Raw genomic sequence first — 23,242 nt, 5'->3', positions numbered from 1 at the left:
TAACGAATTGAGAAATCTGTATGAAAGTTGAAGAAAAAAAAAGAAAAACCGACCCCATTCAGACCCTCACAAATAGACAAATATGCAAGACCTTCACCAATGAGCAAACTCTGGTTTTACAAGATGTGGAGCTGTATTTGCTTAATATTACCATGCAAGGAAAGGAAACCAAAGGTAATATTATTTTTCATTATTCACCTCTGTTCTCAAAAGGACATGATATCTAATATTGACATCATCAGCAAAGAATTCAACTTATGCGAATTCACGGAACTTGCAGTAAGGTGTGTTGTTTTTTGTCATTTTAAATATAAGGAAGAACAGCAATCGATTCTATTGTTTTTGTCAATCTCAAGGTTTTATACCGTAACCTTCTTTTCATAGAGATATACATTAATTACAGAAAGATCCAGCATTTTCGTGGTCTTTTTGTTAACGTTTTTACACATATTTATAAAACTTTACGTTATATTTATAATACAATTGACTACAGATACTGTATTTATTGATAAACTAAAATTGTTTCCAAATTAGGTAAATCAGGGATAAATACAGGATAACAAAACAATATTATTACCCATAGTACTTTAGATTCTAAAAGTGAAAGTAAAATACTAGCAATGGTATTTTCATTTTGACGTTAAAAAAAGACAATTAACTTCAATTGTTTTAATTTTTAAAATGGATATATCTTACGGATCGGTTATCTGACATTATTAAGCATATCAATTACGTGGTAGAGTGATCTTTTATATATCTCTGTAAATCATTAACCTTTCCTGCTTAGTTCATTTATGAAAATATCTTCTTGGCGCGGCTCGGTACTCATACACCACGTCAAGGTGTTGTGCTATGGTCATTTGATGTATTCTTGTCTTCCATTTTTTCTTATGTGCTTTTCCTATATACCACATTCTTTTTCTTAGTTTTTATATTGGCTAAGATTATAACAGAAAATAGACTGCTGTACTACTGTTTTTGTTATCATACCTTTAATATCTGTCTATTTTGCTACACCATTGTTGTCAATGTGGAATGTTTTGGGACTGTCAGACAAGTGAAACGATCAGCTAGCTATAAAACCAGGTTCAATCCTCTATGTCTACATAAGGAAATGTCTGTACTAAGGCAAAATATTTCAGTTGTTTTCCATTTGTTGTTGTGTATATTCTTTTGAATTTACCATTTGATAACGAACTTTTTGATTTAAATTACCTTGGAGTTCGGTATTTTTGTTTTTTTTCGTTAATACATAGATAACGACGGCTTATAAAAGATACACTTTTTGTTATTTGTTATTTGATGATTGTATGATGGAATCATTATTTGTTTTAGGCTTACTGTTGTTATTCTTTATGGATTTTCTAAATTTGAATATTGAATCTGTGATTACTTCATGTCATCTTTTGATCTTGCATTTGATAAGGTCTTTCCTTTCCTAAAGATTTGAAATTTCTTTGGATTTCATTTTTTCCCTTCTTCAATAGAATATCATGCAGAAAACGTGACAACCAGGACAGTCGTCTATATATGTTTAAGTACAACATACCACATGGGAAAGGCACGAGGAATAACACAATGCTCTTAATTTGATGTTATTAAGTTTGTCGTTCTGATAAGGTGAACAATGAATGAATTCAAACAAATAAGAAAATAACAAAGTCCTTGTTCTGCAGTCATCATTTCTTTTTACTAACCCAACCCCAATCGATGGTTGCTTAGACATTATACAAGTATTTATATTATGATGCATGCATTCTCATATCAACATTACATAATCAATTGATTTCATTGACACAGCTTTTATTGATTGGTTACGAAATATCGGGTGTCATTGCATATTACATAATTCATGAATGAACGTTTAAATATGAACTAGGTGACGTTATGGGGCAACGTCCTTTGAATCAACTACATTTGTACTGAATTGAACTTAAAGGAAGATTATTCAAACATGGATAAAGTGCATTACTATATTTCCTTTTTTAAAAGTAAACTATATATGAATATGATCACGTATAAGCAACAAAAAACGTGACATGATTATAAAAAAAATAAAAATTATAATATCAATAGTTCAACATGTATAACATGATCTGTTTCTCGTTCCTACTCTCGTATACCGTCTACAGTACACGATTCCCTGCACTTCTTAAGAATATTTTGATAGCAGTCAATAATTTGAAGTTCGTGCATATGTTATATCATTTCGTTTTGACAATACGCCACTTCTGAGATACGATAGCGGGGCTGCGTTCAATAAAGTAGCGGCTACGTAGCGCTACATTGATTTTCACTATTGAACGTGTAGTTTTATACTAGTTGTTACATAGATATTGATAGCAGCTACGTAGCGGCTACGTAGCTGCTTCGATATTGAACTGAAGCCTGTCAATTGACTTTCATAACCACATGACCACAATGTAGGCATCTGGCATCTTCAATTCAATCACATGGTACGGGAATGGGTTAAAGGTTTGATGCTATATTGTACGAAATATTCGGACAGGTTTGTCACTTTTGTTAGTCGTTGACACCTACGGAAAGTGTATGATTTATAAACTATCTTAGAGAATGCAGATCCTGAAGGTGTATGATACTATACAGAGATACAGATGCGGATTATATCTGTTAAATGACGTCATAAGGGAGTATGTAATGGACGATATTTTCCGGTGAAAGACATGAATCTAGAAAAGCATTCATAATTTATTTTTCCGAGACGAAAATTTAATGTAACACACATACTTCAATGGAACATATTATAAGTAATGTACAATAGAATTGAGGATGGAAATGGAAATGGGGAATGTGTCAACTATAAACATTGCGAACATTTTAATCAAACTTGTGTTTCAAGTCATTTCTGTTGATGATTAAATGATTTAATGTTGATTTGTGTTAACCTCATACATATAAACATACGATATATGTACACTGTCGCAAAATATAATATTATTTGCATGACCCCTAGAAACATGACGAAAAATAAAGCTCACCGAGTATTTCTCTGTGACGAAGCGAGTACAAATAAATTGAACATTTCTGACAAAGCACAAATAATATTGATATTATCCTGCAATTTACATCCGGCAATTTAAGGTTCATTCTTTTTTTAGTCCAAGTAGTTGTCTCTTATTTTACACAGACACCAACATGCTTGAAACACGGACCGCGAAGAGGGCCCAAAATTTAACACAAATAGAAATATTCACATTACCATTTCCACAATATAAAAGCGGAGCAATAAAAAACTGTATTTGCACACGTAAAAAGAGTAAAAAAATATTTTGTTATTTCTATAGTAGTTGGCTGATGGAAGGACAATAGCTAATTATTTTCAAAAGGCTTAAAAATTGTGCACACAAAACGTGAAGTTGTCTATGTCGATAATGCATAGAAGTGCGCTAAATTATTAGGATTGGTTCTATTAATGTCGTGGAAAGCGTCTGAAGTGTTGATGCTTTTTCTCATTTGTTTTTGAATACCTCTTCTAAAGGATGCGACATTGAAACTTAAGTACATGAATTCAAAACTTCTCCATACACATTTCGAATCATGAAATGATATCAGATTGATTTCTTAATGGTTTAACTAAATAATGAATTAGCAGGATACACGTAGATAAGTTATATGAATTTGTGTAAATCATACAGACTCCTCAAGAACTCCTCTCATATATGACATATTAGTGTAGGTGTAATTATTTACATTTTTACTTTTCCTGTAATATTTCAAATTATCACGCATGACAATTAAAATTGACGAATTTCATCTGAAAATCAGCCGTTTAACATTCGAATTATCAAGAGAATAATAGTAAACAACATAAATAAAAATTCATATAATTTCGGAGGATTCTCCAATCCCAGAAATATATAAAATAAACTCATCCTAGAAACCAGGATAGAAATTTTGTATTTGCACCAAACGCGAGTTTCGTCCACAAAGGACTCAGTGGTGACGCTCGAATAAAAAAAGACCTTATATAGTACTCAGTCGAAGAGCATTGAGGACCAAATATTCTTAAAAGTTCTGCAAAATACAGATAAAGTAATCTATTCATGAGGTAGAAAAGCCGTAGTATTTCAAAAATAAATTCAAAGTTTACTAAACTTATGGGTGCGGACATATGTACTTATATATACCGGCTGACATTGATAGAAGCTTGTAGAGTTTATATCGCCCGGCTGTTAATGATAGAACTATGAAGAGTTTACATTTTCCGGTTGATACTGGATAGAACCATGCAGAGTTTATATTTTCCGGTTAATACTGATTTTCAGGATAAGAAATTAAAGTATGTCGAGGTCATGATTCAAATGACCGTTACTTTTTATTTATGTCATATAATAATGACTGCGGATATTTTTTTAGAAATGACATTTGTCATCTTTTCCTTGTAAATTACTTATTACCCTTTTCAGACCCTATTTACACCGACGGTTGTCCGAACTATTGAAAAAGGGAGAGGTTTTGTTTTGTGTAAACACGGACTAGAAATAGAATTGCAGTTAGTAAAATTGATACGATAAATGATGTATCGTTAATATACATAAATAGGGATCAATTACGAATTCTAGATCAATGTCCATGATTTCAATACGGACTGCGTTCTGACATTCCATGACTGCAGCCAGATGTACAAAAGACGACAGAGCTGTCCCCATCTATATAATCAGATGCAACCGCTTAAACGGCTAGGACCCAGTGTGCTTAAGTGGCATTTCTAAGTAGCACTGCACACTAGAATAGAATATGATTGTATCGCAGAATTCAATTGTCATGCACCAATCAATTCAATTTTGATTTCTGCTCAGTAACCATTGCATGACAAAACTACAACTGTATTTATAGGAGAAAGTAAAGAAAATTCAAGATAAATTTAAATTTAAGCGTGTATGATGAAAAGTCTGACAAAATGCCAAATTGAATTTTGTGTAAGTTTTACTGACCTAAAAATATTCAATTTTCAGAAAATGGAATTTGTTTTAATGTATTACAAACGTGATTAAAGATTTTAGTGGTATTAAAATTAAACCATTGAAAACTGAACTGTGTTCTATAAAGGAGGCTTGAACCGAATGAAAGTGACACAATTAAGTAAATATTAATGATAAAAAATGTATAAAAAAACAGTAGGAACAAAGAATTTATAAATGCTGATTTTGAATTGTTTAACATTGTTTTATCGGGGCCTTTTAAAGCTGACTATGCGGTATGGCCTTTGGTCATTGTTGAAGGCCCTACGGTGACCTATAGTTTTAAATGTCTGTGTGATTTTTGTCTTGTGTGGATAGTTGTCTCATTGGCAATCATACCACATCTTCTTTTTTTATATTATAACTGGAATGCAAAATGATATATCATTAAAAGACTTGTTTTTCAGTATAAGGGTAAAAGCCAATGTTCAATGATTTTCTTAAGTATGCAGACAACATAAAGTTGACACAAAGGCAATATTTTAAATTTAGAAAATCTAATGAAAAAAACAATAGTTTTCCTAAAAGTGATAATGATCCCCTTATTCAATCATCAAATAGCTAATAATTGTAAGCCCCCGTTAGCTATGTAATGGAAGAATACGGGTAGGTTCTTCGATTTCTAACCACAATAACATCCTCTTTTTCTTTTGTATGTATGCATGCCGAAAACTACTTATAATTTGTGCAAGTGAGTATGTAGATGCCGATATGACCGATGCCACCACTCGAGTAAAACCATTTGAGTTTACCCTTCTTTTGTATACACACAATCTTTGATTCTTGACCATTGAATGATGGGTTTCTGCGACAGGCACTTGTAAAATGTAACAGAGTTAAGACCCGGAACAGTGGTTAAACAGCACAATACAAGAACAAACCGTAAAAATCGTTGGGCAATGCTTTACTCAACAGATAAGTACAAGGCAAAACACAACTTATACACAAAAACAGACACAAGGAATTGATATAAGAAAGCACGCTACTACTGAAAGCTTATTTAAATACAATGTTTTATTGATGCTACATATGGTTGCGGATACATTGCTTTATTTTCAAAACAACAATCTTGTACCACGAACCTTGTACATTACTTATTACCAATTTCAAAACCAATTTACGCACAGCAGTCTGTAATGATTCTGACAGGGGAAAGACGTAGAATGTAAGTGACAGCTTCATTGAAAAGAAAATAAGATAAATGATTTATCTATATAAGAATAGATCAATTTTGATTTCTATGTCTTCAATTTCCATGGTTTTAATATGGAATGCCCTCTGAAGTTGCATGGCTGCATCCAATCTATATATATGTAATCAGTGATTTTATTTCATACAACAAATTAAATAAATCGTGCGTGATGAAATAGTCTGAAAAATTGCCAACTTTGTATTTTATATGAGTTGTGCTGACCAAAAATTATTTTGTTTTCAGGAAATTGAATATGTTGCGATGAATTATAAACACGATGAAAGATTTATTTTGGTGATGTACGGTCAAGGCTACGAATAAATATTAAAATTAACCCATTGAAAACTGTATTATTTTCTAAAATTGAGGCTGGAACTGAACCTAAAATAAAAAGGGATTAGAAACCAACAGCAACAAAAGAAAAAAAAACATTAATAATTGAACGCTTGGTTTAAAAAAAGAGAAATTTGAACCCCTGTTTCTGTAAACCAGGAACACTACAATATACAAATAAAAGTTCGATAAATAGTTTCATAAATTAAGATAAAGATTATATTTCGGCACATAGTGTTTACAAAACTAAATACCGACCGTACAAGACACTTGTTGGTAGTCAATGTTGTTAAAACCCTCCTCGGTAAATCTGAATTTCTATATCAAACAAAAATTCTAGAAAATTTAAAGCATCATTTCAGATAAGCTATTGATCATATTAGTTCACCAATGCTACTTTAAAAAAAACAATCCTTCTGTAGGTTCCGACCAGTCTTTTTCCACTGTGGCCCATTTTATATTGATAAAAAATGACATAAATGTTGTATGACCTTGAAATAGATCCAACATAAGTAAAAAAAATTAAAAACTAAATAACTAGCATATCCATTTGTTAATTTAATAATGTCTTTTCTGAAATTTGTACTAATACGTATTGCATATTCGGAGCTCAATTTGAAATATAGAATATTTGAAGCCATGTTCTGTTTGGTATGTTTATTCTGATTTGAAAATTTTATTTCCAACCTTTTGACGTATTTCTATCTATGTTTCTAAATTCAATGGTTGATAGGCGTCTTTATTTATTTAAAGTGACAATTTAACAGGGGTTACTAGAACAGATTTTCAAAATAAACATACAGACCAAAAAAACTTTATCAGTTTAAGAAAGAATATTTTAACACTTGATATGATCAATATTTTATCAAGATAATCAAACAAAAACCATAGACATTGAAAACGATTGGTTGTTCTGTAAAACAGGACGACCTTGTTTAACGGTAAATAAGGCTTACATAGGCTTACGCAAACAACTTAATTAAAAGGGCATTATTATAGCAGTGTTTTGTAATGATACTAGCTTTAATGCATAGAATATCTTTGATAAGCTAATTATATATGAACGAATGAACCAGTTTCAGACCGCAAACGATTCATTTGTGCAATAGCACTGACACCAAAAGATTTTTCTGCATTATTGAACGCCCATAGTTGTTGTGACATCATTCACGTCGTTTTGTCTTGTTTAGAATTATAAAACATCGCCTTGTTATTATTATATTAACATAGCTACAAAAGCAGGTTACATTAAGATCGACTTTAACTGAGCCTATGGTCAAATTAAGAATGGAAATGGGGAATGTGTCAAAGAGACAACAACCCGATCATAGAAAAAAACCAGCAGAAGGTCACGAACAGAACAGCTAGTAACTTAGAAATTTAGCCCTTTGGAAGCGGTAAATAAAAGCAACAGTAGTATACCGCTGTTCAAAACTCATAAATCCATGGACAAAAAACAAAATCGGGGTAACAAACGAAAACCGAGGGAAACGCATTAAATATAAGAGGAGAAAAACAACACAACACCGAAACGCAACACACACAGAAACGGACCAAGCATCAGACAAAAACACCACGAGAATAACAAATAGAACATGAAAACCAAATACATGAATTTGGGATAGACAAGTACCGTGCCACGTCTTATCTCAATATCTCAAAAATCGTTTCATAACTTCTAGACAGAAAATGTTGTCAATATTTACATACGATGATGGCACATACATTACAAAATAAATTCTTTAATTTGGACACCGTCTGTTCATTATATGAACAAAAACGTTTTGCATAATTCAAGAACTATTGCCTTTGAAACAAACGTTTAAGTATATAGTATAGTCATATATTAAGAAAACATGTTAGATACGTTTTGAGGTATAATGGACTGGTTAAAAACTCTTAACCCGTTTCGTACCGTAACAAAGAACCAAACAGCAATCACTAAATAACAATATTTTGCAGCCCCACAAACCCAACGGAAAAAAAGAAAACTTCTTGAAAGCAACCCCTACTTGCTTCAAACATGGCACTCGTTATTTTACTTGCACAAAATAAAACAAAAATAGAGTCACAATCGAAATATGTTAAAATATCAAGATCCGTGTAAACAGTGGCCATAAGATCTGTATTTGAATCAGATTGGTGACCTGTTTTACATTCGTTCAACTAATATTTTTCCGAATTTTATGTTTTAAAAATTCATGCTGTTGACTGTCAAAATGATAACTTAACCGTAGAGTCAATGTTATCATAGAAATGTTTAAATAAAAAGGATCCGGAAAGACTTGGAATATGCTACTAATGCAAAATGCTTCTACGTTTTGTGCTACATTTGTAGATAACAGAAAACATGCCTTGAAATAGAATTTTTTAAAAATGGTCATTTTAATGTTATATTTAACATTGCCATACAAGCGGGAGGTTTGGCATGCCACAAAATCATTGATTTTAATTAAAATGTCCTGTATCAAGTCAGAAAAATGGCCATTGTTAATTTATAGTTCGTTTCTGTGTGTGTTACATTTCAATGTTGTGGTTCTGTTGTGTCGTAGTTCTCCTCTCATATATGATGTGTTTCCCTCAGTTTTAGGTTGTAACACTGGATTTGTTTTTTCTCAATCAATTAATGAATTTTGAACAGAGGTATACTACTGTTGTATTTATTTTGAATTGAATATTAAATAGAGTGAATTAATGAAACTATCACTGCATGAAATGATGCATTTATTTGAAAATTATATCCATATAAAAGCTAATATATATTTAAAATTTCAAAATATATCATTAGTATAATTCATTTGAAAATATCTTATTTACACCGCATTTACTTTAAGTTTAATATAACCAATAAACTTTTAAGAATAAACCCAATTTACATATATTTTTAAAGTTGATTAAATCTAAAATTTATTGTCTTTTAAATTGCAGTAAACCTATTTAAATGAGAAATTTGAATTAGGGAAAATTTAAGTAAATTTAATAAAATTAGAAATTTAAAGCAGAACAAATGTCTTTATTTTTCTGATTTAAACCATTTACTGTGAATTAAATTTAAAGTTTACAAATGCAATAATTAAAATAAACTTATTATATACTAAATTAAATATTGTTAAATTTTCGTAAATTTGAAAAATATTCATATGTAATTGCCAGTAAATTTAATATTTAATATCAATTTATTACCCGCAATAAACTGTTCTAAGTAACTTCTTTCTTCCTTTTTTGTTTGTTTGTTTGTTTGTTCGTTTGGTTTTTTTTTTTCGATTGTTATAAGCGTTAAAAAGGGGAAGGGGTGTGTGCAAATATGTTGATAATTTGATGATTTACAAATCTACAAGATTCACAATTAACAAGAGTGTTTGTATTTTTATAAAGATGGCTAAGTGAGACTTAGGACATAACCTCTTGCACAAATTTGCTGTACTATATGGCTGTAAAAGTTTCAAGCTTCAGGTGTATCTTGACTTGCTATACGCCTTTATGACATTTATCGTTTTTTGTTCAGGAATGAGGTAAAAAAAGAAAAAAAAGAGTTGCATTTTGCGTCACATATTGTAAACGTTAAAAAACGTTAAAAAAGACACCGACACTTTGACTCAGCAAAAGGTAATTCGATCAATTAGTAATCAGAAGACTCTGGACTATGAATCTTAGAAAAGACTGCACTGAGAACATTTTCACATCAAACAATTAGAATCACGAAATTGCAACGATAAACACCAAAATCGAGCAGCACACCTATATCAAAGTCCCGATACTCAAGAAGTACATTTTGCAATATAAAACTCTGAAATTATATTTTTCTTATTTACACAAGAAGCCCCGGAACAAGCTATTTACAAGTATAAATAATAAAGTAAATACATTTTATGTGGTTATATTCTTTATTATACACATTCAAATAGCTACATGTTTGAAGAAGTGTTACATATCTGATCAAACCTTATTTTGATAAATATAAACAAACTGAAAACGTATTCATTATATTTCTATATTCATTTTTTACATTAGATTTATGATTTTTTTTTTCGAGAAGTCAGCGTATTGATGACATGTACATATATGTTCATTATTCGCCATACCCTGTTCCTCGTGAGAAGGGGCAACCAAGATAAGCAAATCTATTTATAAAAATCCATAAAAATAAATGTAATGAATTTTGTGAATTGATTAATAGTTTTAGTGGAAAAAAATGATAAGACAAAACAAATGAATAACACATCATAATCAATGACATACACATGCTACATTTCATTTAAAAATAAACATGTACATTATTGAAAGAATAGATCCAAGCGAACAAAATTTTACAAAAAATAAACAATTGTGCACAAAAGTGAAAATATGTTTGTGTGCAGCTCGTGTGTGTCAATCCACCGCTTCCCTATCCCACCAAGCATATCAAATGGTTTTACGTTAAGGGAGAATGACCCGTGGTTCTTTTCATGTTTAGCTGAAACTGAATATAAACACAATGAAACGAGACGGCAACATAAGTTCAAATTAATTCGTCGTAATAAGTTAAACAAGACCATGTATGCATGCCAAAATGTTTATTAGTACATGTATCTGAAATGACTGATGGTCAAAACTCCATATCACCTTAGCCAAACATCCACTCCAGTCCCTTGGGCTTTTTGGGACACGGTCTATCTGAAGGCTCCCCGACTGTTCTTTTGGATTTTAATCTCTTCCCCTGAGCATTTAACATACGATCGTATTTTCTATCCAAACGCTGTATCAGCTGTTTAAACTCTGTCGACACCCACGACAGAGGACGTGTAACGAAGATAGAATCGTCCTCAGAATCGGAATCTTCTGAGGACATGGTTTCAATCTCCAATGCTTTCATGAACCTTTCCTCCTCCTTTGGATCAATTTTTCTTTCTTTTAGGGTTCTTCTTCGGTTGATAAGTTTCTGAAAAACGATACATATGTACAGGATACCTTAAATGTTAAACTCAGAAGATGGTGAAATAAAAATTTAAGTAAATACCACTTGATGTATAATTTGGATTATTTCCCTTGCATTACTATCAACAAACGAAATTGAAATCGCTATAAATAACGAATAATTAAGTATTGGTACCTTGTACAGTTGTTTTCGTATATAGCATAGGCGTATCATCGGGGTCACTTAACTCGGATTAAAAAAAAACAGTGTGATTTTAGGGTAAAATGGGTCCCCCTCTTTTACAGATTTTAAACAAGGCGCTCTCCTTTTATTTAGAAAAATCCGGACCCGTCTCTGAGTAAGCGATTTGTTAAAATGGTAATTTTCTCATTTACAAAATAGTATTTACCTATGAAAACCATGAATTAACCATAATATACGGAAATGATAAATGAACCTTCAAATCTCTTCATCAAACTGCCTACAACAAATTGATTACGTTTAATTCATTTTAAAGCATCAACCATCTCCTTACTGTTATATAAGTTTCAATGTGTCTTTAATCAATCTTTATTGAAATTCCTATCTTAAGAATAATTATCGCTGATGTTTATTCCTAATCCAGATGACTAAAACTGTCTCAAGTGTTAATTCAGTACATACCCTGTGTTTTCGGCCATAGAGAACCATTTTTCTATTATGTTCTTCCTTTTTCCCTGTTAACTCCATTATCTCCTTCTGTTTAACAGAATTGAAATACGTTTCAATCCCACCTGCAGAAAAAAAAGAACTATGTGAAAATAGCAAACCTAAAATTAATACTTCACTGCCAAAGCCTAAATGAAATAATAAAAAAAACAGAATAACGCCTCGAACACCAGTACAGTTTGAATTAAAGGTCCATACATGTTATGCATTGATAAACAAACTGAGGAGGGTTGGGATCCCGCCAATATTTCAGGAGCCAGTGATTCATTGGTTTTCGTTTGTGTATATGTTACATATTTGTTTTTCGTTCATTTTCTGTACGTAAATTAGGCTGTTAGTTTTCTCGTTTGAATTGTTATACATTGTCATTTCGAGGCCTTTTATAGCTGATTATGCGGTATGGGCTTTGCTCATTATTGAAGTCCGTACGGTAACCTATAGTTGTTAATATCTGTGTAATTTTGGTCTCTAGTGGAAAGTTGTCTCATTTGCATTACCACATCTTCTTTTTTATATAAAAAGTTAAAAGTTGAGGGATTTTAGAGCATGCGTATTCTGTTGCCATAGTTAACATGGTTAAGCGTCCTTAAGTTCAAAGGACACAAACCGAAACTATACCGACTACGTCGGAAAAAAGCGATGTAGTAATGACAATTAATCACTTAGGGTAAAGAAAGACATCGGATACTGTCGTAAATGTACGGCCATTTGATATTCATGGAGGAATTTGGGGATGATCGAATCATTCTTTTCACTTTTTACTAAGCGCGTTTATTTGATATTGTTTTTGTTGTTTTGTTTGTTTTGGTGTTTGGTTGTTTTTTGTTTTTTTTTGGGGGGGAGGGGGGGTCGTTTGAAAAAAGTGATTCCCAATCCACCATACAATCTTTAGTTTAAGAAAACAAGTGATAAAACGCATTGGATAGGTAACTTTGATCGTCTGTAACGACTGTTACAAAATATTATAAGTATAGGTGCTGCAGCTATAGATGTACTTACACCTGATCACGCCCTCTTCAACAGTTTGATGCTGACCCTTCACATAGATCAAAATCGCCTCTGTCATTGCTTTATTTTCTTCCGAATTGCATCTATGAATATAAGAATATGTTCATCATCAGTTTCCTTATTTTGAAATTAAACTCATATAGTTCGTTTATTGATACTTTAAACATACTTGTAACAGAAAGAAAAATGTGGACTAGCCTTCCTTGTCCTTTATATTAAAAAAAAGAATTGTCACTATACATGTAGGTGCATTTACGTTGCATACAGGGGACACTTAATTTACAGGCGGGCTATACAGTTCATAAAAGGCAGAAACGTTTTGATTTGATAACAAACTATTTAAAATAAATAAATAAATAAAAAAAATAACATCCATCCGTACATTGCTATACTTTTGTTTGGTTTGGCAACATACAGCGACTCCTTGGACGCAATAGAACGACCATAATCCACACCATTGAATGAGGAATCGGATGGTATATGATTGCTTTAATTTTTAATAAATATGCCGCGTTAAGTCTAAGCCATCAATTTCTCTGTTTTCTATAAGGAGTGTGCTCTTCCGTCCCACTGCCCAAGCAAGTTCTTAAATGGTCTTCAGATGTCAAAGTCATCTCGGACTAGGTATTCGATTGCTGTTTTAAGATACATGTTATACTCACTTTAGTACTGTACCGGCTGCAGTTTTTGTGGTCCACTTTAACCCATTTGCTCTCTTATTATGTTTAAATCCGTCACGTACAGATTGCTGTAAAAAGTTTAAAGTAAACATTATTATATTTCGAATGATGAGTAATGTATTAAAAAAAACCAAATGAAAACAAGTATGTTAATTGATTACACTGTATCATCATGACTGTATGCATACATGTATATTGATAACTAAATATTTGATTGGTTAAGGCTACTAGTTTATTCCAAGTGACATTAAATAAAACAACAGTAAGAAATGAAATACCTTTATATATGCAGGCACGTGAATCTCATTTTTACTTTTATTCAGCTGCTTTCCATTTTCTGGTCTTTTTTCCAAAGTTTTTAACATGGAAAGGCATTCTCCAACAAGAGCATTTTGTTTGACAAACTGTTCTTGGAGAAATGTCCTTTGGTTGTCAAATAACTTCTCAAGTGTCTGAAAATACAAATATGTTGATATATTTAAACTATCATTGGTATTATTAATAATTCACCAATCGTGTGTCAATTTATAGTATTGCACCGTGGATTAGACTTGAACATAAATATGATGATTGAAAGTTATTGAAAAAAAGAATAGCATGAGATCTTAAAAATAACCATGTACATAACCCTATTGCCTACAAAACTTAAGTATAAATTGCGTTTTTTTAGTTTGTTTGAAATACTGTCAATTTTAATTTCGTACTAGAAGAGATAATTCATATGACAATATGCACTTCGCTTTATTTCAGACAGGGCAAAACAACTGTGGCTGTGCAGTTAATGTATAATTCTTATTTTTTTTTTTTTAAATTATCAATTAAATGTGCGACATAACCTTGTTCAATATAATATATGAAGGGGTTATATTTAAAATTGAACGTGTAATGCTTTCAAATAAAAGAAATAGATTTTCTCCAGCTTAGTTTCCTTTTAGCGAAAGACCTATATATATATATATTGGCGTTTATACTAGCACTTAAGATAATACATTTTTTAATCTTCAGGTTGTACGTACCCAACACCTTGACTAATATAAATATTAATTTGGCTCGTTTAATTTTCATAAAATTTTGACAAAATATTTACTTTGACCCTTTGACAAAAATTTAAAAAAAAAATCAAAAATTTGAATCAACCACTTTATAAGAAAAATTTCATTGGTTATAAAGCAGTTTGACTAAGAAGCCTAATATTTCCTTAACAGTACAAAGTGATTAAAACGTTTAACTGAATTTCGGAGTTATCTCCCTGTAGTATTAGGTACAACCTTAACCAAAGCATTCATTCAAGGAACCGTAAAAGCTGTCACATCAATCAAAATGAAATATCATTAAATTGATAAAAGTATCCTTATCAAATCTAAAATGGAAATGACCACGCTACAAGATGATAAAATTATAATATCGCCTCATTCATGCCTATCAATTCCCAATCGTCATTATATATCGTGGAAGTATGTCAATTTATTACTTCAATTGGTTACACACATATGTTCATAAGTTATAAAGTGAAGTACCTTAATACACGAGCTGGATATACGTGTAGTGTTTTCTTGTTGCACTCTACCCAGTAAAGGGGTACTGGTTTGTCGGGTATACGACCGAGGAGTATCTTGTGGCCCTCCACAAGCACCTGACGAAACTGTGACTGGGCTATTTGCTATAACTGGACTCTGAGTCTCAAAATGTGGCCTCCATATCTGTGCTGGACTTGGGCTTCTTCCTTGCTCAGGGACTTCTGAAGTCTGTGATGACTCAAGGAACAAATGCATGCTGCTGTCCCCAATATCTGGATCCTCATCAGAAGACATCAAAGAGTTGAAAGTTGACATTTTGAGGTATGTGCAAATCTTAGAATTCGGAGTTGTGTTTAGAGAGTAAATTTTTTATATAAATGAATATGTGTATAGATTCTGATCTTTATAGCCAACTTGCAATTGTTACAACTGCATGCCACATGACCAGAAACAGATTTATCCTATGCAATTTACAGTGATCTTCGATGACATCAAAGTTCTTCATCTCTATGTGTCTAAGGGATCAAAGCTTCCGTGTGTGACATATTAACAAAAGCACTCCTCCTTTTAGTTAGTCATACAATAGTTAGTGAATGGGACGGAGAAAATAATTATTTGCAACAATTGTGATAATGGTTCAGAAAGGAACTTCAAAATTAACATTGTGCTACTCATTTACAGATCAAAGTATTTGTATACATTAATTGCATGAACAATATTGTTTAATTACCAGTTCGAGAAATCTTTCAATATTATCATGTATAGATATTTGACGGTTAAAAAAGAGACTGATTTATTATGATACATGTTTTTATCATTCATATACTACATTTGATAATTGATGATTATTTTCCTTTTTCTATCTTTCAGTAAATTAAGGTCGCATATTCAAAAGTGCGTAATCATCTCCCTTTATTCATTTGATTATATTATGTACAATAATCAAGTCAATAAAAATTGTAACAGATGTTAAAAAAAATAATAAACTTTTAAGGAACCGATTTTTTCCTAAAAAATATTCTGGTCAAGCAGATGTAAAAGAAAAAATGTTTTTTTTTATTGATAGCGTAAAGGGGAAAAAGGGGGGGGGGGGGGGTCTGACTCAGACAAAACTTTTGAAAAACATCTCCCCTCCCTTTGAAGTAAAATGGTTGCTCCCTAAACACAAGTGTTACAAAGTTTACCATTACGAAATTAAAGGGATCGTTAACTTCATTTTGTTTTTATTGTATACACTAGAACACATCCGCGATATCACAGGTCCGTGACCGAATAAAAGTATATAACTATGTGCAAGCCTTATTTTCGCCTGAATTTTTAGTATTGTTATTGTAATCTGAAAAAGTCATGCTGATTATAAAATGCACAGCTTTCTTTGCTTTCAAAATCTTTCTTGTTTGAACTCTTCGAACTGGAACTTATCAATTATGGTAATAAGATAAGATTAGAATTTTATTAATCTAACCAAGAACCTATAAAGGGCATCATTTTACAACAATATTATGACAATATGATTGGTAATATTAATTATGGGGGAAACAAAAGGGTCTGGAATGTTTAATCAACTTAAGTGTCTTATATTAGCTATATATAAACAGTTGAAGGACGCCTCCGGTGCGCCATAGACGGATCCAGAGTGGGGTCAGGGGGCCCGGGCCCGGCCCCCCTTTCATGGGAAAAATTTGGTGATTATATAGGAAATCACCGAAGCATGGCTGTAGCCCCCCCCCCTTTTAGGTCAGTCAGAGCGCCCCCCCCCCCTTTTAGGTCAGTCAGAGAGCCCCCCCCCTTTATGAAAAATTCTGGATCCGCCACTGTGCGGGAGTTTCTCGCTGCTTTGAAGAACTATGGGTGACCTTCTGCTGTTGTCTGTTCCATGGTCGGGTTGTTGTCTCTTTGACACATTCTCCATTTCTATTCTCAATTTTATCTATTACAAGACCTTCCTATAGAATTTATTGTTAACTTGTTCTCGTTATGAACATGCATGAAACATTTGCAACAGGATGTTAAGCAACCAATAATCAATCTTATGCAAGTTTATACACAAAAAATGACAAAGGTCAACTGTGTCCCACACATAAGAAATATTATATTTTAAAATTTAAAGTCCTGACCGCAAAGACACCTCCAATATATATGTATATCCACAGCCAGCAAAGTGATAACTTCCTAGCATTCAAACTGTAGGATAATTTACCCGAACAGCTTATACCCAAAATGGGACAGATGGACAGAAAGATAAAAGGACACAAGGAAAAATTGACCCCTGATAACTATGCTTGTCTTTATGTCTTTATAATGTATACTTTTAATTTTGTTTAGCTATTATATACAACTATGTCGATGTGCTACAAAATAACTTTGAAACACAAATGTCTTAGCTATAGGAAACGACTATCGCCTCCGGGTGCGATAATTTCTCGCTGCATTAAAGACCTGTTGGTGACCTTCTGCTGTTGTCTGCTCTATGGTCGGGTTGTTGTCTCTTTGACACATTTACCATTTCCATCTCAATTTGATTCAATTATAAGCAATAATGAAAATTGATAAATTAAATTTCATTATTTTAAGGCCAAAGTTACCGGACCTAAGCCCAATTAAAATAGCACGGGGAAGTCATAAGAAGCAAATATTATAAAAGCACATTTGTCCTTTATAAAACTCGCAAATGTCTAATTGAAAAAGCTCAAATTTCTTATGAAAAAGCGCAAATATCCTGCGCCGTATTGTGTAGAAGATACATGTATGTCTGTCAGTTAAATAAATTCTATGAAGGTTTAACAGAAATGCTGACGTTGAAAAAGAGAAAATAACCCCAAAAATGAATCTAACTGGTGATGACATCACTAGACATGCTAGATAAGGATTAGTTTTGTTACATAGTTTTTATTTTATTATTTTAAGTTTCAATCATACAAAAGAAACATGAGAAATACAGAGGGATTTGGAATTAATAAGAATTGATATAAATCCGTTCCTCAAAGAAGGATTGTTATATCTAGATTTTGGCGACTTTAGTTGCAGTCAACAAATAGCAAATTGTAAAACTGCATGTACAGTAAATATTAAAACTGTTTGTGTTGGTTAGAGACACATTTGTAATGATGATGACTTGTAAACTAAGACCGTGTTCACATCAAACGCTATGTACAGTAAACATGTGTACATTTGGTTTAATGTAATGTACACGGTGACGTCCCATTAGTCCGACAACTATTATTCCGACAGTCCATTATTCCGACAGCCTAATACTCCGAAAGCCCACTATTCCGAAAACCCATTACTCCGACAATGCATCTGTCTTGTGTGTATGCATGGATAAATTTTCTTTAAGAAAGATACTATACCAATTTTGAAAAAGGACGCATACGGTCCAGACCGTACGCGTACGGTCCAAATACTCATACGGTCTGGAACATATATATAGAAAGTATTCCGGAAATACCTTAGTCTAGTGTAATATATATACGGAGTTATTTCTTAAAATATGTTATTACATAAACGTTATAAAACAGACAGGCAAGAAATTAGTTAATCATGATACCCTGATACTTGACTTGATAAGTGTCTAAATTATGGGTTCTCGGAGTATTGGGTTGTCGGATCAATGGGTTGTCGGACTATTGGGCTGTCGGACTAATGGGTTGTCGGACCAATGGGCTGTCGGACTAATGCGCTGTCGGAATAATGGCGTGTCATGTACACTAGTTTCACATTAAATCTGTTCACATCTATACACCTTGTTTAGCTACATGTACAAAATATTGTTTCACACTTGTAAACTATATGTCATTTAGATGTTCATTTAGATGTTCATTAGTGTGGGAATTTCTCGCTACATTGAAGACCTGTTGGTGACCTTCTGCTGTTGTTTTTTTATTTGGTCGGGTTGTTGTCTCTTTGACACATTCCCCATTTCCATTCTCAATTTTATTTTTATTACCTAGAACCGAATTCAAATTTTCGAACAACTTTTCTAGCAGTTAGGGAACGACCATTTGTCTTTAAAAAAAGGGGGGATGAATTTGCCAACAATTTGATTAAAAAAAATCAGATCATGCAGATGATAAGAATGAACAAATATTCTGAATCCAAAGTTTCCCCATACATTATAGTGTTAAATATTGAATTGGTACCATCGAAAACAATAACTAATTATAAACTTTCGCGCGAAAAAAAATCAGTCTCAGAACCATTGACACTATTATTTAGAGAAAATGTTTTCCAAAAAAAGTGTGGATGTTGTATGAGAACATTTGATTTGATACCTTCCACATATTTTGTTTTTAATTTTTTGCATTGCAAAAACTTTAAAAGAAAATTAAAGGGGGGACCTTGTGTATATAAAATTCAAACGTCAGAAGATTTTGCCACTAGCTGATTTTGATAACAATTTATTTATGTAGAACAGTACTTTTACAATACATAATACACATGTGGTTATTTCTGGTCTTATCTTAGATGTTGTGGTAATCCGAAGATTTCCTGCTGTGATGACAGATAAACAAGTGTTTGAATTAATGGTTTGCCAATAAGCTGTTAATTCAGGCTATTTTGCTGAAGAAACTCAAAATCTGGCGTTTGTCCTATAACTGTAAAGTTGACTTCCTAGATTTGTCGTTTTTACTCATCAGGGCGGCTAACAAACTGGACCTCGTTCTTTTATATAGATATCAAAAGTAAACATATTAATTAATTAAATGCACAGCCTGTTATCTAATCTTATCAGATTAAGTAATTACACCCATTAATTGTATTCAGTTGGAATGCAGATGCTGGGCTATTACAGTTTTGTAACGACCTTGACTGGCTTTAATGCCCTTGCAAAAGTTTAATATTTTTTTTTATCAATATGCATTATGATTTTATGGGAAAAAAGGGTCTTCAAATTTTCAGAAAAACATAAAAAAAAGTATTTTATTTCCTGTACTTTCCAGGTATGCATTTATATGTTACGGACCATGTTGAGTTTGTATAGCGGGGGACTAGTATCAAAATCGTGTTTGAATGCAATCCGATGGCATAATTCATTTATGCGATTGCATAAATATTTATGCGATGGCAAACATAATTATGCGATGGCACAAATGGCGTCTTATGCAATCGCCTGATTAATTTTTCAATTGCACAATTTTATTTATGCAATAGCATAATTATATATGAGATCGCATTAATATAAATGCAATCCCAAAAATGTTTATGCAATCGCATAATTACATTTACGGTATGGCAAAAATGATCGCATCTACAATCTAACGGAACGGTCATTTTCTTCCATTCGGGGGATGGGAGGCAGCAGGGGAATACTTCTGATTTTTCGTCATGTCCCTACTTTATATAGGCATTAAAATTTACCCCCCTCCCCCCACCCCCCCCCCCCCCCCCAAATCATAATTTCTATTAACCGGATGACTTATGCAAATTGTGCAAACCTACTCAGTTTGCTTTATAATGTGGAATTCTGAATGCATTTATTTTATCTATCATATCTTCATATATTTTTTCCTGCATGCATGCCTTTATATTCTCAACTCGTATTTGAAGCTGTCTTTACTCATGGTAGATGTTATATGCGGTGAAATCTGTGGCATGCAATTGAGTGGGACCCCTTATGAAGAGACTTATTATGGTCTCATAAAACATCTCAAATTTTAAGGAGATTCCCGATTTTACTTAAATCAATTCAAAAATTCTACAGAGAAACTTAGTTTTGCTGAAGAATATCTTAATTCAGAAGTTTATGAATACCTGTACACACTTTCAAAATAACCAATTTATATAAAATGGTATATAGACATATTCTTAGAGGCATGATATTTTTATAGTTGTTAGTGTCTTTGAAATAGCTGTCAGGTAACTGCGAGTACTCTCGGATCTGTTCATTGTTTCTTTTTGTGTCGGGATGTATAAGTACCCGGCCACGTCCACTTGTAATTTTTGTCTATCTGATGAGTTAAGCCTTTTTCAACTGATTTTTATAGTTCGTTCTTATGTTGTACTGTTATACCACTGTCCCAGGTTAGTGAGAGGGTTGGACCCGCTAACATGTTTAACCCCGCCACATTATTTATTTATGTGCCTGTCCCAAGTCAGGAGCCTGTAATTCAGTGGTTGTCGTTTGTTTATGTGTTATACATATTTGTTTTTCGGACATTTTTTACCTAAATAAGGCCGTTAGTTTTCTCGTATGAATGGTTTTACATTGTCTTATTGGGGTCTTTTATATCTGACTATGCGGTATGGGCTTTGCTCATTGTTGAAGGCCGTACGGTGACCTATAGTTGTTAATGTTTGTGTCATTTTGGTCTTTTGTGGGTAGTTGTCTCATAGGCAATCATACCATATCTTCTTTTTTATATCAAAAGATACAAGAATTAAAATGATGTACGCCAGACACGACTTCAGTAGATACAAAAAAGCAGCAGTGACGCTCGAAAAAGTTAAAAGTCTAAATACATTACAAAGTTAAGGAATCTATTCCTTGGGTAGACAATCCGTAGCTTTTCGAAAAGGTCAAAGTTAATAATAGGACTCAAAAAAGAAACAAAAAAGAAACAACTCAAGGTCAGAATAGAAATGATGACCGTGCTTGAAAGTCACATGTGAAGCTCTTTCTGTCATGTCCTGAATTTAGATAACCAAAACGAAAATAAGCTTTCACGAGTAAATTTAATAGTATTGCATGCAAGTAGTATCTTAGCGCACGAAATAGTAAATAGAAAGCATCTCACTGATACTCAGGAAAAGAATTTGCATCAACACATATCTTAAACATATAGTTGAATTCGAATGTCAAACGGTCTACATTAAATGTTGTGACTCATGATTCATTGACATTTTATACGGAATTTTTGAGAACGCAAATCGATAGTGTGCTTTTGAAATGTGATCTATAACGTAAATGAATCAAGAGGTGTAGGATCGTTGGTCAACACAATGAATGCAATTTTCAAAACCGTACCATATAGTACAAATATGTAGATGCTATACGATTAAACTATTAAAACAAACAAACAAACAAAAATTTAATATAACAACCTGTTAAGACCTGTAAAAACGACAGAAAACTTTCGAGACGTTCCAAGAATTTTATTCTGACTTCCGGTCGAGAGATATTGAATGGCCCATAGACACATCCAAAACTCGCCAATATATAGGGGTTCATGCAAAAAAATTACGGATCCGATATACAAATGTAATTGCCATTGAGAAAACTTTCCGCAAGAGACCAAATGAGACAGAAACTAAGAGCTATGGGTCACCATGCGACCTTCAACAATGAGAAAAGCCTATACCACTTAATCAGCTATAAAAGGCCCCGACATTACAAATGCACTAAATTCAAACGAGAAAACTAACGACCTTATTTTTGTACAAAAAAAGATTTGAAAAACAAATATGTAACACATCAACAAACGACCACCACTGAATTACAGGCTCCTGAATTGGGACAGGCACATTCATATAGAATGTGGCGGTGTTAAACATGTTAGCGGATAAATCCTACCCCAACCTGGAACAATGATGTAACAGTACAATCAACATAAGTTTGTTTTCTTTGTTGTATCATTAAACACACAACTTATCAGTTGTCTTTTGAACAACAAAAGCAAGCATACGACATGACAATAACACTAGCAAGCCTCACCACTTCTCTCGACATTGACACAAATGGCCTTGTATATAGGTTAATATTCATGGTGATAGAGATAAAAGAAAATCAGTTAAAGCTCAAATTTGGATGTTTTTTCTCCATCTTACTTAGGGTCAAACAGGATTACCAAGGCCTCTAGTTCAACATTTACTATGACAAAACAAAACGGGATGGTCGGTCTAACGTTATATTCACGATTGAAGGGTACACAGACCTTTAAATAAATGAAAATAACTAGTTTTCCATTTCTTTAAAATTTTTGCAGTGATTT

The 23,242-nt window shown here is 32.6% G+C and overlaps 1 protein-coding gene and 1 long non-coding RNA gene across 2 annotated transcripts in view; both read right to left on the bottom strand.

Moving 5' to 3' along the window:
- LOC134725013 (uncharacterized) overlaps positions 1–23,242 on the bottom strand; it is a 209,250-nt gene that overhangs the window by 92,440 nt on the left and 93,568 nt on the right. The window lies entirely within an intron of this gene.
- Positions 10,569–15,629, bottom strand: LOC134726066 (uncharacterized). Its single transcript, XM_063590462.1, has 6 exons — positions 15,315–15,629; positions 14,076–14,249; positions 13,780–13,865; positions 13,109–13,200; positions 12,065–12,174; positions 10,569–11,425 (listed from the first exon to the last, which is right to left on the bottom strand). Exons 1-6 carry the CDS (start codon positions 15,627–15,629, stop codon positions 11,111–11,113), a joined length of 1,092 nt encoding a protein of 363 aa, XP_063446532.1. The 3' UTR covers positions 10,569–11,110.

The sequence above is a fragment of the Mytilus trossulus genome, chromosome 7, assembly GCF_036588685.1.
Source record: "Mytilus trossulus isolate FHL-02 chromosome 7, PNRI_Mtr1.1.1.hap1, whole genome shotgun sequence".
Taxonomy (NCBI): domain Eukaryota; kingdom Metazoa; phylum Mollusca; class Bivalvia; order Mytilida; family Mytilidae; genus Mytilus; species Mytilus trossulus.
Note: the sequence above shows the minus strand (reverse complement) of the source record. Positions and strands in the feature narration are given on the sequence as shown.